Source organism: Melospiza georgiana, chromosome 5 (assembly GCF_028018845.1).
Source record: "Melospiza georgiana isolate bMelGeo1 chromosome 5, bMelGeo1.pri, whole genome shotgun sequence".
NCBI classification, from domain to species: Eukaryota; Metazoa; Chordata; class Aves; order Passeriformes; family Passerellidae; genus Melospiza; species Melospiza georgiana.
This window is the reverse complement of record NC_080434.1, coordinates 70,542,450-70,556,409: the sequence shown is the minus strand read 5'-3', so window position 1 is coordinate 70,556,409 and position 13,960 is coordinate 70,542,450. Positions and strand designations below refer to the sequence as shown.

Below are 13,960 nucleotides of genomic sequence, written 5' to 3'. Positions count from 1 at the left end.
AATTTTTAATTGAGCAGACAGTAAATAAAGGACTGACTGAAAATAATCAGATTAAATTAATGATTTATGGTCTTAAAGCTTTTATCTGTTAGGCTTTTGAAAATCATCTGTCAGAAATGAGTGTAATTAATACCTACATTGATGTAGAACCTTCTGTATAATGCTGCCAGTGATCTGTTCCTCCTATTTATTTATTTACCAGGATCCACTGAAATGGGCAGAGATTACAGAAATACTGAGGTATTTTTGTGCAAGCCAAGGTACAAAATTTCATCTGCTCTTGCATAGACTGGGAATGTGAAGCGTTGCAGCTTCCTGTTTGTGTTATTTAAGTGTTTTACTTTCTTTAAACCAGTGGGTGTTATGATAATTCAGTGATTAGCTGGAATACCATGCATGATTAGAGGTTTAATATTAATAGTGATTGTATTACAATATGTAATATTGTATATAAAAATATGTATGTATGTATGTATGTATGTATGTATGTATGTATGTATAATATATATAATACTGTATTATAATTATTATAATAAAATATTGTAAGAACTGTGGTCAGTAGCAGCTATTCCTATCTACACTTCAATTTTTAGAATATAAACCAACAAAATCACCAAACGCTCTTGTTCAAAGGGATGTCCTTTGACACTGTTGTTACCTGAGAGGGGTCCCACAAAGCCTCAGTGATTTACCTCTCCTGCATGAACTCTACAACTATATTGGCATCCAACAAGAATAACAATCCCTGTGAGGACTGAGTCAAATAAAATATCATTATTGCTTCTTTCTCATTTCCCCTCTCCTATTTAAAAATCTTTGTTTCATTGTTAATACACAATGCTGAATGCCTCCATGCTCCTTCTGACACTGCAGCAGGAACAATTCCTGTAACAATAAAGTACCCATGGCACTTTCAGTCATGTCACAAATGTGGTTTCAGACCCTATGGCTGCTCTTAGCTGTTTCCTTGGCCATGATAAATCCAAATCTTGATATTTCCAAGTGCCCTGAAGCTCTGAACAGTACAAACTGTGTTTTGGGAAGGCAGCAGCTCATGTGCTGCACGCTCTGCATAGATACAATCAAAACTGTCCTTATTTCATTACAACTAAAAGAAAACCTGGAGCCCATGGATTGGTGCCCCAAAGGGCAGGAATATGAAATTACAGAGTAGGAGGAGACAGCAGCACCTCCATTCCTGGCTCTGTGATAAAAGGTTCTCACTGCAAAGCAGTGGCTCCGTCACCCAGATACAATGACCCCAGATTGGGGTGATTCAGTTACTCATCCTTCACAAGCAAGACCTGAATCCTCCAAACCTCTGGGCTGCAGGAAGTGCAGCTCTTGATAAAATCTGGACTTGCCCTCCCTTCTCTATCTCGTGCTTTTTCAAGCATAACATACTGTAAGGAGATTAAGGCTTACAGAACCACTTCTCCTCAACTTTTGAAGTCTTGGGAGCACTTCAGGATCATGAAAACAGGAGTTTTATAACCTGTGTACTGGGAAACTAAACTTACTGTTGAGATTATGCTTTCATGCTAAAATCCTTTTTAAAGCTACTTAAAAGTTCCTTAAGAAGTTGTCCTCAGGCTGAAGTTGCTGCTGCCTGCTCTGAGGCCATAAGAAAAACTTCCTGGGACTTTGAAGAAAATCCACTTAATTGTTTTATTTGATTTTCAGAAGGCCAAGCCTGGAAATAAAGCAGTGAAACCAATGATTTTTTTCAGGCTAAGTGATGGAGTCAGTCCTCCTTTATTACCATCAATATTTCATAAAATATTTTCTAGTGAAGTCTGATCCACACACTTGTTCAAATGTTATTCTAGAAGAATAGTGAGGTGGTTTGTTTTATCTTTGAAAATTTAATTATTGTAAAAAAAAAAAATTAAGCAATAGGGAGATTTGTTATCAGGTTTATGGCATTCTACTCAGTAATATCTAGATATTTTCTAAATGAGCTTGCTGCTCTTTTATTTCATGAGGCTTTCCAACATGTCTTCTCCTTCATAACCGAGCTCAACTTTTCACCTAGGATAATTCTGACTAAAAATACTTTCTTTCTGGATCCATATCTACGTGACATGATGAATTTTCTTCTTGAATCCATGGGTTGTCAATAAGTTAAAACAAAAAATATGAGAAAAAAATATCTAGCCCCATATGTGCTTGACATCCAGCAGCAGCATTGCAAGCAGGTATGAATAAATCCACTGAAAATTCACCCTCAAACCTGTTCTTACCCCAGGAGCTCTCCCAGATCACTATTTCTCACAGCCTGATCTGTGTCCATCCATACCATCATCCTGATTTCTCCTAAAATTTCCCTCATGCAATTCTGTAGCAAAAGCTTCCAGCAAGAGATGAATATTTTGTCCAAATAACAACTGTCCTGGGGGAAACAAAGCCATGGCTTATCTGACTCCACTGCTTATCTTCAGGATCTGCTTTGACAGAAAAAGAGTTAAAAGCTGCCCAGGCCTCTCCAGGCTGAGAATATTGGTGTCGAAACACAACAACATCAGTTACTGAACCAATCCAAAATGGCAAAAGGTGCTTTTTATTCCTGAAAACACCTGGAATTCTAGGCAAGCACACAAAAGAAGCAATGTGGGATATGCCTAGGACTGGTTTACCATAACCACATTGCTTGTTAGCATCCCCCTAATGGGATAGAGGGGAAAAACCAGGGTAAAATCCACTGTGACCCACACATTGCATCAGCTGAAGCAACAGAGACACTCCAGTGCAATCCCAGTGTCCCTTGATACTGGGATTTAGATGCGTATTTTGTTCTGGATTAATAAATTAACAAATCAGTTTTATTACTTGGTGGGCTGTATTTGAATATTTGACATGTGTATTTTGCTTGCAAAATCTTTCTACATAAAAACTGCTGCAACTTTTGTTCAAGATCATGACATTTCTAGATAAAGGATTGCAATTTCTTCTTCTGCATCAGTTCAAAACTCCATCATTTAACATGCTGTTCTGTGCTCAAATCTTTGACATGTATTTTCTCTGGCTATCTACTCATTTTTGAGCAGGTCTGAATGCTCTCCAATATTTCTGACTCACTATTTCCTTGTAATTTTTTTTTCAGTTTCCTCAGAAGTATTTACAGCTTTTACTAAACTTTCTGACTTTTTTATGTAGTTCTCCCCTTCAATTTCTGCCCTGAAATGGCTCAATTGTTAATGACAAATTCCCTTGCTCTACAGTAATCAGAGCTATTTTTTAAATTTTCTTATTTTGTTGGGATTTTGGAAAAACAGATTAGATTCCTGTATTTCATCCTTTTACTCCCCACCATTCCCATTATTTCCCTTACACTTTGTGCTCTAGGACAGGCTATTTAATTAAGCTCTTACACTGTAAGATGCTCATGTAAAAGCACGGGGCTAATATTTAATGATTGAAATATAACCCTGCTAATGCATCACAGAACAAAGGCCAAGATGCTAAACTTTTTACAGAGTAATAAAATGTTAACCTGTTTTCAGTAGCAAAAATTTATCCAACACACAGGTTTGAGGAGACACATTGAGGTACCCATTTAAAGAGGCACAAGAGAAAAACATCAGTTCTGGTTAGGGCACAAATAAAACACTGTACCAAACAGGATATGAGAATAAAAAAATAAAGAATGAGGTCAATTAGGTGGGGATGTATAGAAAAAAATCCTTTCAGAACATCCAACAGCCAGATGTTGTACTGCACCATGGTACACTGAGGTTACAAATTCAAACAACTGGTTTGGAGGAGCTAAATCCTTAATTTATGCAATCAGTTCATTAACAAAAGTACCAAGTGCTCTTGATTGTATTATTAACAAGTTATAAATCACAGAGACTGGGGTGTGATCAGATTGTACGGGATTGTAGGCATAAATGGATACTAGAGCTTGTAGGAGTCCTGTTATTTTGGGAAAATATGAATCACACAGCACAGAGCATGATCAGACTGAAGTGAGTCCCCTGCTCAGAGGGTGTTATTCACTACAAGAATATTTTTAAAATATTAGTGATTAAAAATTGAGTAATTTGATTTTATCTATTTTAAAGAGGCATAAAATAAGCACAGTTAAAAGTTAATTATAAAAAAAAAATCAGTTAACTGGAAAATATTGGGAACTTATTACCAATAAATTTTGCTGCAAGGAGATAACCAAGTATTTCTCATGAAAATAAGTAATACAGAACAGATAGAAATGTAAGAGGATTACAAAAAAAAATATGAAGAAGTGGCTGCATCACGTTTTTGTTGATAGGAAATCCTCCAGCATTGTTTCCAATGAATAAAACCACATGATAAGTCATTTGTTAACAAATAATGACCTCTAGGAAATCAGATAACAGAACCAGCCCAGCACTGGCTTTATGTTTACAGTCCCAAAGCTAAAAATGATTTCAAGTTGGCATGGGGGATTCTGCAGCAATTTCCCAGTTAGTATTTTTTAAAATTTAACTTTTAATCTTGTACTCTCCTGGGAAGGAAGAAAACCATCACCATTGCCCACAAGTTCTTAACTTCATGTAGCATTTGATTCTTATTTACATTACAGAAATATGTGTGAACAAATAAAATTATCCTTCAACCCTTTTGGTGTTGCTGTGAAATGTAAGAGTGCAGCAGTCTAAGAAAAAAGGGACAAATGAATAGGAAATGATTATTCAAGGCAATGGCAACAGTCTCACTGCCTCTGGTGTGATTGATTGCTTACTCAGGCGTTGATAGGAAGAAATTTTGGGGACAGAGTTATATTGCCAAAGTAGCCATGAGATAAGGAAGCTCCTGCCCCTTTCAGCCATCCTGGGTTCCTTGGTTTCACTGGAAATCTGCCAAGGGCAGATGTGGAGGGAGCAGCATCTGTAGCCAAGTTCTCCATGTCCAATCGTTTCATTTCCCCCTATTTCTGTGTCAGCAATGCAGTTTAGAGATCACAGGCTCTGCCGCTGCTCCCTCACCAAGCCTTGGGGATGGAGCCTCACATCCTGAAGGCACTGCTGGCTTTTGCACAAAACCAGTGTTGACCATGAGTATTTACCTCCTTCGATACTCACTGAGTATTTACCTCCTTTAATAACCTCTCTTCTTCAGAGACAGGAACAGCAGAGGCTCTGAAAGCCACAAAGCAGCCCTTGTTTCTGTGTCTCACCTTGTCTAAGGGGCTTTGATTCCATTTCAGCATTAACTGAGACGCCAGAAGATGAAGCTGGCATGGATCCCAGTGGAATACCAATATCCAGTGGTTAAAGTCAGTAAAAAAAGCAGGATAAAGAGTTCACCCATTACCAGAAAGTTTTATCCTGAAAGAACTGGAGCTCATTTTGCCTCAAAGGAGGACAAACAGACATGAGATCTGGCTGCAGGAAGGACTCAGGAACTTCACCCACAGAGTCCAAACTTCTCATTGTCTCACTGCAAATAAGTGGATTGTGGCTTTAGCTATGTCAGTGCACTCCTGGTGTTTACCAGGAATTAGGAACATCTGCTGCACACACAGGGAAGAAAGGTCTGGGATGGAGATTAAAACTGAGCAGATGAAACACTAGGACACAAAAGTAGCTCACAGCTTTAATTTAAAATAAAATCTCTCAACTTGAATGAAGAGCTTGAATTAAACTAATCTATGACCTTCTCAACACTCCTTGATTAGAAGCAAGGATTATCACTTCCTAAATTGTACTTCTTATCTAGCTTAAATGTCAGCTAAAAGAAAAAAGCAGAGTAAAAACTGATCTGTCTGTAAGAGTAAACCCAGGGATGTGCACATTTTTCAGGATGCAAGCTGGATGCAGAAGCTATGACAGAATATTGACACTTTTCCTCCATCATCAGAAGCCAACAGCCAGGTGTGTACTCTGATGAAGCAGCAGTGTGCACTTAAACAAAGAATAGAACATGTCAAGTATGTGTGAAAATACCAGCAGGAACAGTCTTTGTTCCTTGAACTGAAGTTGCAGAAATAAATGAGCCAATTTTTTTTGTTTAGGCCTCTTCCTCTGGGTTCTGTCTTAAATTAAAATCTGTCAGTATATGGATTCATACAATATTTACAGAAGCACAAAGAAAACACTGTCAGCATTCCTTGTGAAGGCCACCACCTGGAAGGGGAACTCCCAGCACTGCATTGACCTCAGGTACATTGCAGAGTTACACAGATGATCCCCACTCCCTAGGAGAAGGTCTAGTTTTGCATTTCTTATCAAGCAAATAAGAAATGCAAAACTAGACTTTCTGGTTTTCTGAGAGTTCTTTTTGGTTTTCTGAAAGTTATTTCTGGAAAGAAAAAAATACTGTTTGGATATTAGTTCTGTTAATGCTGATGTAAATTGAGATTAAAGCCATTGTCGATCACCAGAGTAAAACCTTTCACAATTTTGCTCCTTTTCTCTCATTACCAATTGAGCTAAGAAGGGGTCACTGAGCAGGCCCAGCTGCTTATTTTGTGTGCATTGCTGACACTTACAATGGATTTTTCTCCTCTCCTGTGCATGTAAACCTGTTCTCACATTTATGATGGGAAAGATTTCAATCAGTCTGAATTAGGGAGCTCCAAATAATTCAATTCTTAGAAAATGAAAGGTAGCCTGAATTGCATCTCATAAAGAAGTTCAAACTATTTTCTGGTTTTTTTTTTTTTTTTTTTGTAAAATTAAAAACCCCAAGCCCCTAACTGCCCAAAAGCAACCCCATTATCCTCTTCAAAGTGGCGATGACATGGGGGAAATTATTAAAGGGTCCTGAAAACTTAATGGATAGAGAGACTATAAACCAAAACCAGAATGGAGCTGTTAGATTTCATCTGCTACAAATTACCACCCAACCTTTTGATATTATTTATGTTCTCTCATTACATCCCCTTTAAATTACCATAAACCATTGCCTAACTCAGTTCTTCCACTGGCCAGGTGTTCTTAAAAGGCAACTTTGATTATTTGTTTTGTCTCCAGAAATCTTTTAATTTTGTATGAGGTGAAACAGACAGATCCATGTGGGCTCCACAAAACTCTTCATAAAAAAATCAATTAATGCAAAAGTAATAAGGGACTTTTGAAAAGGTGATCTTTAAGTGCTTTAAATATGGTGCTTCATCAGTTCATACTGAAGAAGAAAACACCTCTTCAGTCAGATTTTGTTGGAAATAAGAATAAAGCAACTGAGTTTAACTCTTGTAAATGTTCACTGACCACCAAAAAGCTGAAGTATTTCCATCAAAGCATTAAAATTCCTCAAAGTGAAACAACTAGTAGAAATATCTTTTTATACCCATCCTTTTGAGAATGGAAAGTCTGATCAAATCCACTATAATCTGAATTCCAACTGAACAGACTGCTACCATGGCTCTTAAGAATTTACTGGATGCTGAATTTCATCAACCAGGAAAACCTGTTAGATTTAATAATTTAATTTTTCTAGAAATAGTCCAGGGGACCAACAGTTAAACCATAGAACCTCTAGTAAACAGAACAATGCAAATTAATTATTAGCCTCCATATAGTGCTTTAATAGATGCATTGAATAAATCTGAGCTGATTTATCAGTCAGGTGCCTTTGTGTGGTAGATATTAGAATTATCTGTCATTAACCTTATGCTACTAATGAAGGTGCTTGGGTAGAAAAGTAAAATGACTTTCTAAGGTCACATCTGAAGTTGGCATTACAACTCAGGAATTTACTTTCAGTCATTGGAAACAATTTCTTAAAAAACATAAAGGAATTCATGAGGTAAAGATCATGACCGCGAAAGGCACCATCATTTCTCTAACCTCAGTTTCAGAAGGCAGAAAAAAAAATTGAGAAATGGCTGTGAAAAAACATTGCAAGGAAAAGAGTTACCCATCCAAGCCTGAACTGGTACCATCTAAATTCTGTTTTGTTATATTATTATGATTTACCCCTAGAATCTGTCTGACAATTTGATTTATTTTGTATGATTTACATTACAGTTAAGTGACACCTCACTCTGTGTTTCCAACAAAACCCATAGACAAATCTAGTTGTCAGTGAATGTCTCAAAAAATGACAATCCATCTTTGTTGTTATTAATGTTACGGTAAGAGGTAGGGAAGGGAAAATATCATATAATGAAAATGGCTTTTGAGAGAAGATTTAAATATTCTGCAATATGGACTATAAAAGAAACTTAACCTCCTTAAGGCTCAAGCTGACAAAATATATTTTTAAAAATGTATTGGCTATGCAGAGAAAATTCTGCCATTTGTATTCAACAAATATCAAGAAGTGCAATTTTTTTTCCCCTCAGGATGGAAAAATGCAGGTTTCACGTAAAGAAATATTAAAACACGTATTATTTTTTCCTGACCTTTTGACAGGCTGTCTATTGAGCTTGGTAGGACATCCAAAAAATTCAGATTCAGATTTCAAAATTAATGATTAATACTACAGAATTTTCACAGCACTGAAGTGGCAGTGCCAAATTCCTCTACCATGAGCAAGTGCAACTCCACGCGTTTCAGCAGAGCTGTGTTTGCACATCTTAGCAAGCAATGCTGGCCCCGTGCCTGGGAAAGCATCTTACATTTCACAGTCACTTGATTATGGCTCATCTTTAAGCCACACTTTACTATTTGCAAGATACTTGACCCACAAAACCAGAGAAGTCCATCTGCTAAGGTTCCATTGTGCATCAGTAAGTAAAAATGATGAAACTATTTGAAGTGCAAAAATCTTGTACAAAAGGGACATAAATATATTCCAAGTACGTATTTGCTTCTGCAGACTGATGAACTTGAAATTTGGGGTTAAAATTTTCACTTGCACTAGAAATTTGTTTTTCAAGATGCTTTTTACCTGAGGCAGAAATAGTTCTTACTATTAAAAGGGCAAGATCCACCTAAAAGAACCCATCCTTGGAAAAAAGTAAGAATGCACCCACAAGCCAGTACCAGCTGTCACAAATATACAGAATTCAATTAAGAATCTGCTTTTAATAGTCTGAAACAGCCTAAATGGAATAAAAATATTAGGTATTAGCCCTGAGACATCTATTGATACCAACATCGTTCCTTTTTGGTGGGGTACAAGGTAACTACATGTCAAAAATCATTAACCAGCCTCCAGTTTGGTCTAAAATACAAATCTAATGTAATGTTAGGCTTGTAAAACCAACATAATTGAAACATTTTTTGTTTCATAGATTCACAGAACTCCCTGGGGTGAAAGGGACTTTAAATTCCATCCAGTTCTACCCCTGCCATGGGCTGGGACACCTTCCACTAGCCCAGGTTGCTCCAAACCATGTCCAAACTGACATTCCCAGGGATGGGGCAGCTTTTATGGGGGCAGCAGGGTCTCACCATGCTCACAGTAAAGAATTTCCTCCTAAGAATAAACCTAAATTCTCCCTCTGACAGTTTAACAGCATTAAAGTTCTTTCTTCTTCCAATTAAAGTTGTGGGTTTTTCTGGCAGGGAGTTTTTGGCTCTTTTTTTTTTTTAACTACACCCCTAAAAGGTATTTTTCCTCCTTTTATGCCATTACCTCCTATAATATTTTTAAAATATCCACTTAGCTATTTTTAACTTTTTTAATAATGCTATTAAACCTGTCATTGCAGCACTTCTCTGCAAATCTGTGGAGGATGTGAGTGCTATAACACTAACCCCACATATGTTCACTGCACATAAGCCTACAACTCCACTGCCACTATAATATAACTATGAACAAACATTGTGGAGGGGTTTTCCATTTGTTTGGGGTTTATTTTCCCTCTCTTTATACACCTACCAGCTATTTCTTTTTTTCATTGCCACAGCTCCAGTCACAAGGAGGCAGCAATAAATCTCTGCATCTACACAGGGGCTGGGAGGGAAGGTTGCTGACGGCCCTGTGAATCCTCTTGCAGACAACAGCAATAAAAATTACTGGATTAAGCATTGTACAGAAATTTTAGACCCCCAAGACCTCCCTTTAGGCACCTACAAGTTAAGTACTATAGGAAACACCTGATTTCCAGGGCAGAATGAGGTACCTTGACTCCCTGTTTGGTACGTGGCAAGAATGAGATGCTCTAGAACATGTGAAAACACAAAAACACACATCCACTGTAAAAAAAACATGCAGACACTTATTTTATCAGGGAACTATCCAGATTTAGTCAACATTAGCCAAGGAACCCTTATTCATTGCCTTAGCTCAGGCTCTACAGATTAGGATGAGTCCTGATTTAACAGAAGACATTCAGATGCAGCTCAGTAGCTCAGTACCTGTCAGATCAGTAGTTCCCTAATTGCATTTCCCTTTGCTAAACTGCAGATTTTGTGACAAGAAAATATGTTGCAAAGGGGCTACAAAGCCTTCAAAACATTGCTAGTGCAGAAAAATGCCACACAATGTTATGGAGCAAATCACTGAGTTATATTTTTCTTTAAAAACACAAGCACCTTTCATAGTTCTCGGAGGGCAAACCAAAATGAACATTATAATAATTTTATTAAATGTCCATTCCATGAGTATTCAAGGTTTCAATCATTATACTTTATACTCCTCATGGTAGAATAAAGCTATTTCAATATCATCCCTGAAGACTTGTAATTATCACTGGTTGACTTTACAGTGTGTCTCTTCAGAAAGAGAAGGTACTATAAATATATATATATATATTTATATATGAACTACAGACTTTTCAAGACCATATATGTTCTTAAGGCTGTGCCTTCTCTGTAGGTCCTTTTCCCGATTTCAGTTCAGACTGACAATTAAGTCTAGAGCAGTCCTTGGCCAGGACCAGATTGTGAAGCACTGATTTGGCTTTTTACTTAATAGACATTCAGCTCAATCGTACTGTTAGTGAAGCTGAACTGAAAATTTAATTCTTGCTGCTCATGCCTTTTGACAAAGTGCTGCAAACACCATTTCTAACATGCTCAATTGCTTTAATGAACCACTAAAACACAGCACGTTCCTCTGCCCCTCATCCAAACATTTCCGGGGCCATCACTGGCATGAAGTTGACCAAAACTCCTGAAATAAGACCTCTAACATTTCTCCCAGTCTGTAACTTTTCCTGCCTCTCCTGGAGGTGCCAGAAGGAAACCTGGCTGTGTCAATAAGGTCACTTACTGTCGGAACCCAGGACATCCCTCTGGCTGTCCTGGATTGCTTGAGCCCCTGCCAGGGGGCTCAGAGACCCTGGCACAGAGTCCAACACCCCTGAGCCTTTGATTTTGATGCACAGAAAAAAATTACCAACCTTATACAAAGAATTGCAAGGCACAAAAGTTTAAATAGAATGATGGTTAGTTTGTCACAAGGTGAAAAGTAGAATTTTGGAGTTTTTAGAATAGGGGCTCGAAGTCCCAAGACAAACAAATTTGGGTGTGTTTTGTCCTTCTCCCTCCTTCCTAGCCTCCATCTTCTAAGTGATGATGGCACTTTTGGATTAGTTTAAAGTAGGAATCCACTGTGTAACATAAGTGATAGGTATTGAGAAATTATTGTAAATTATATACATGTAGTTCTTAGTATAAAAAATAACACTGCCTCTGAAGGCAGTCAGAGTATCTCAGTCCAACCTGCCAGACAAACCTTGGCACGTCAGAGAAAAAAATATTCCAGATAACAGAAAAATAAAGAACCTTGAATGTAGCTATGATGTTTTCTGAAAAATCCCTTTGCTAGGATTTTTTTCTTCTGAGAAGCCTCAGAGGAAAAGCAAAACAATAATTATCAGCTGCGGAATGCAACAGGTGCATCTTTGATTGGTCCATGTTGGTTGTTTCTAATTAATGGCCAATCACAGTCACTCTGAGAATCACGAACTTTTGTTATCATTCTTTTCTATTCCTTTCAGGCCTTCTGATGAAATCTTTTCTTCTATTCTTTTAGTATAGTTTTAATATTATGTACACATATCATAAAATAATAAACCAGCCTTCTGAAACATGGAATCAAGCTTCTCGTCTCTTCCCTCGCTCTGGGGGAAGAGGGAAGTGAACACCACCACACTTGAAAACCAAAACAAAAAAAAAATCCTAACTCCTTCTTCAGTGGCCAGGCTGGGGGAAAAAAAACCTCTCTGGCACATCTCAAGGTCAGCCAAAACCACAAAGACACCAAGCACTCACCTCCACCAGCTTGTTGGCGTGTTCACGGAAGACCTGAGCGTATTCCTTCACTTCCTTCTCGTTGCCGCTTTTGGCGGCCTCGATGAGAACCAGCAGAGGGACGTTGGTCTCCAGGAATGAGTCTGAGATGTGATCCATCACTGCCTTCCGGAGCTGGGACAGAGGACAGCACAGCAGTAAATAAATGACATTTATCAGCACACCCTCCTACTTTTCATGTCGAAGCACTGATGTGCTTCGTCTCGCGGTGTTGTGTGCGAATTTGGATTTTTTTTTGCTTTCTTTTCTTCAATATTTGCAGCAAGCAAAATTAAAAACTTGAGGGCCCAGGCTCTGCAAAGCCCTCCTGGGATTTGTGCTGACATACACCTAATCCTACTGGCCTGAATGGATCTGTACAGAATGATGGTGATAACTCATGTAAGACACAGCAAATTGATGAGAATTGAAAGCTCCACACTACTTGAAAAAACAGTTCAGCTCACTAAAAAGGCAAATATGGATTAAGGAGCTTAACTCCAAGCAACCATTAAAAAATATTAGCCTGAATATTTCTAAGCCTTCTCTAATTCCTCCAGTGAATAGTATTCCATGCAATAATTAATATTTTGTGTAGCAGATGCCTTGTGCTTTGTATTCCCATTTGAATAGCTCCAAGAAGTATAAACAGAAAACCTTTTTAGCATTTTCCAGGCAGATTAGAAAACATATTCCAATTTATTCTAAAGGAAGAAAGAAACACTTTACAAGTCACTGAAGATTTAACACCTGTTAGTCCATATAAACATCTATTTGAAGCAATATTACTGTAAGAATGATGTCACTAACTTCTTTTCCACATTGCTAATGACCACTAATTAATGTCAAACTTCTCCAAAATTTGAAAGACAGCCAGAAAAATGACTGAAATCTTAAATAATTCTTCCTGGAAGCTTAATTGCTCCGCGGGATTGTGGATCAGAAACATCTTGATTATGTTTTCTGCAGCTTTTGGGTTGTTAAGAATGAAAAACTGTGGACTCAAACAGAAGCTGGGAGCTATTCAGCCTGGAGCCTTGGGTGCCCATTAGTCTCCTTAAATCATGCATTTTTAGTTGGATGAAGCACCCAGAGAGGTAATTTTCTCTATTCTGAGCCCAGACAAGAAAGCTTTAGCTAGACAAGGTGCCATCAAAACACCCAATCACACTGAAAACTGGCCTATTGTCAGACATTGCAAATACACAATCCAAGATGCATTTGCTGTTTGATGACAGCAATTCTCAGCTCTATTTGAATAAGGAGAAAGCTAACTTTGAATATTTTTCTTTCATTCCCTGAGTGGTGCAGTAAAAACAAGCAAAGCAAAATAGCATATATGTGCTTGTAGGAGGTATTCATTTTATTTCCATCACAACTGAAGCAGTCAACGTATTAAGCAGTTCTCAATTCTCCTTAAAAATTAATTCTACTCAGATTCAACCTGGAAAGTTTTTTTTTTTTTCACTTTCAAAATGATTAAAGGCACTCAGAATAGCAAACTCAGTAACACATACAAACAGGGGGAGGAAAGAAGACAAAAAGAAGAAAAGAATCATCTATCAGAGACCTGCCAACAGTTAGGAAGCTGGTGTGTGTGTGCTAACACCTATTACATTTCCATCTTGTACTCTTTATTTTTTTCTCCCATCAATCTGCTGCTCTCCACTTGCTGACTCTTATTTTATTCTTACATTAAAAGCTCTTTCAGACCATGCTTTGGGTCTATTTGCACAGCATCTCACACAATGGGACCCCAATCCATGAAGAGTTTTCAGAGGTACCATCTCAATACAAATAACAGTATTGTTCCAAATACATCAAAATATTGCAAGAAAAAAGAAGAAAAG

General features: G+C 37.7%; 1 protein-coding gene across 3 annotated transcripts in view; it reads right to left on the bottom strand.

The window, feature by feature from the left end:
- The window catches only part of CTNNA2 (catenin alpha 2), a 478,676-nt gene that overhangs the window by 89,303 nt on the left and 375,413 nt on the right, over positions 1 to 13,960 (bottom strand). For all 3 annotated transcript variants that reach the window (XM_058024127.1, XM_058024126.1, XM_058024128.1), the window contains one exon: positions 12,093 to 12,245. In XM_058024127.1, coding sequence (XP_057880110.1) covers positions 12,093 to 12,245 — 153 coding nt within the window. The remainder of the gene's footprint in view (positions 1 to 12,092; positions 12,246 to 13,960) is intronic.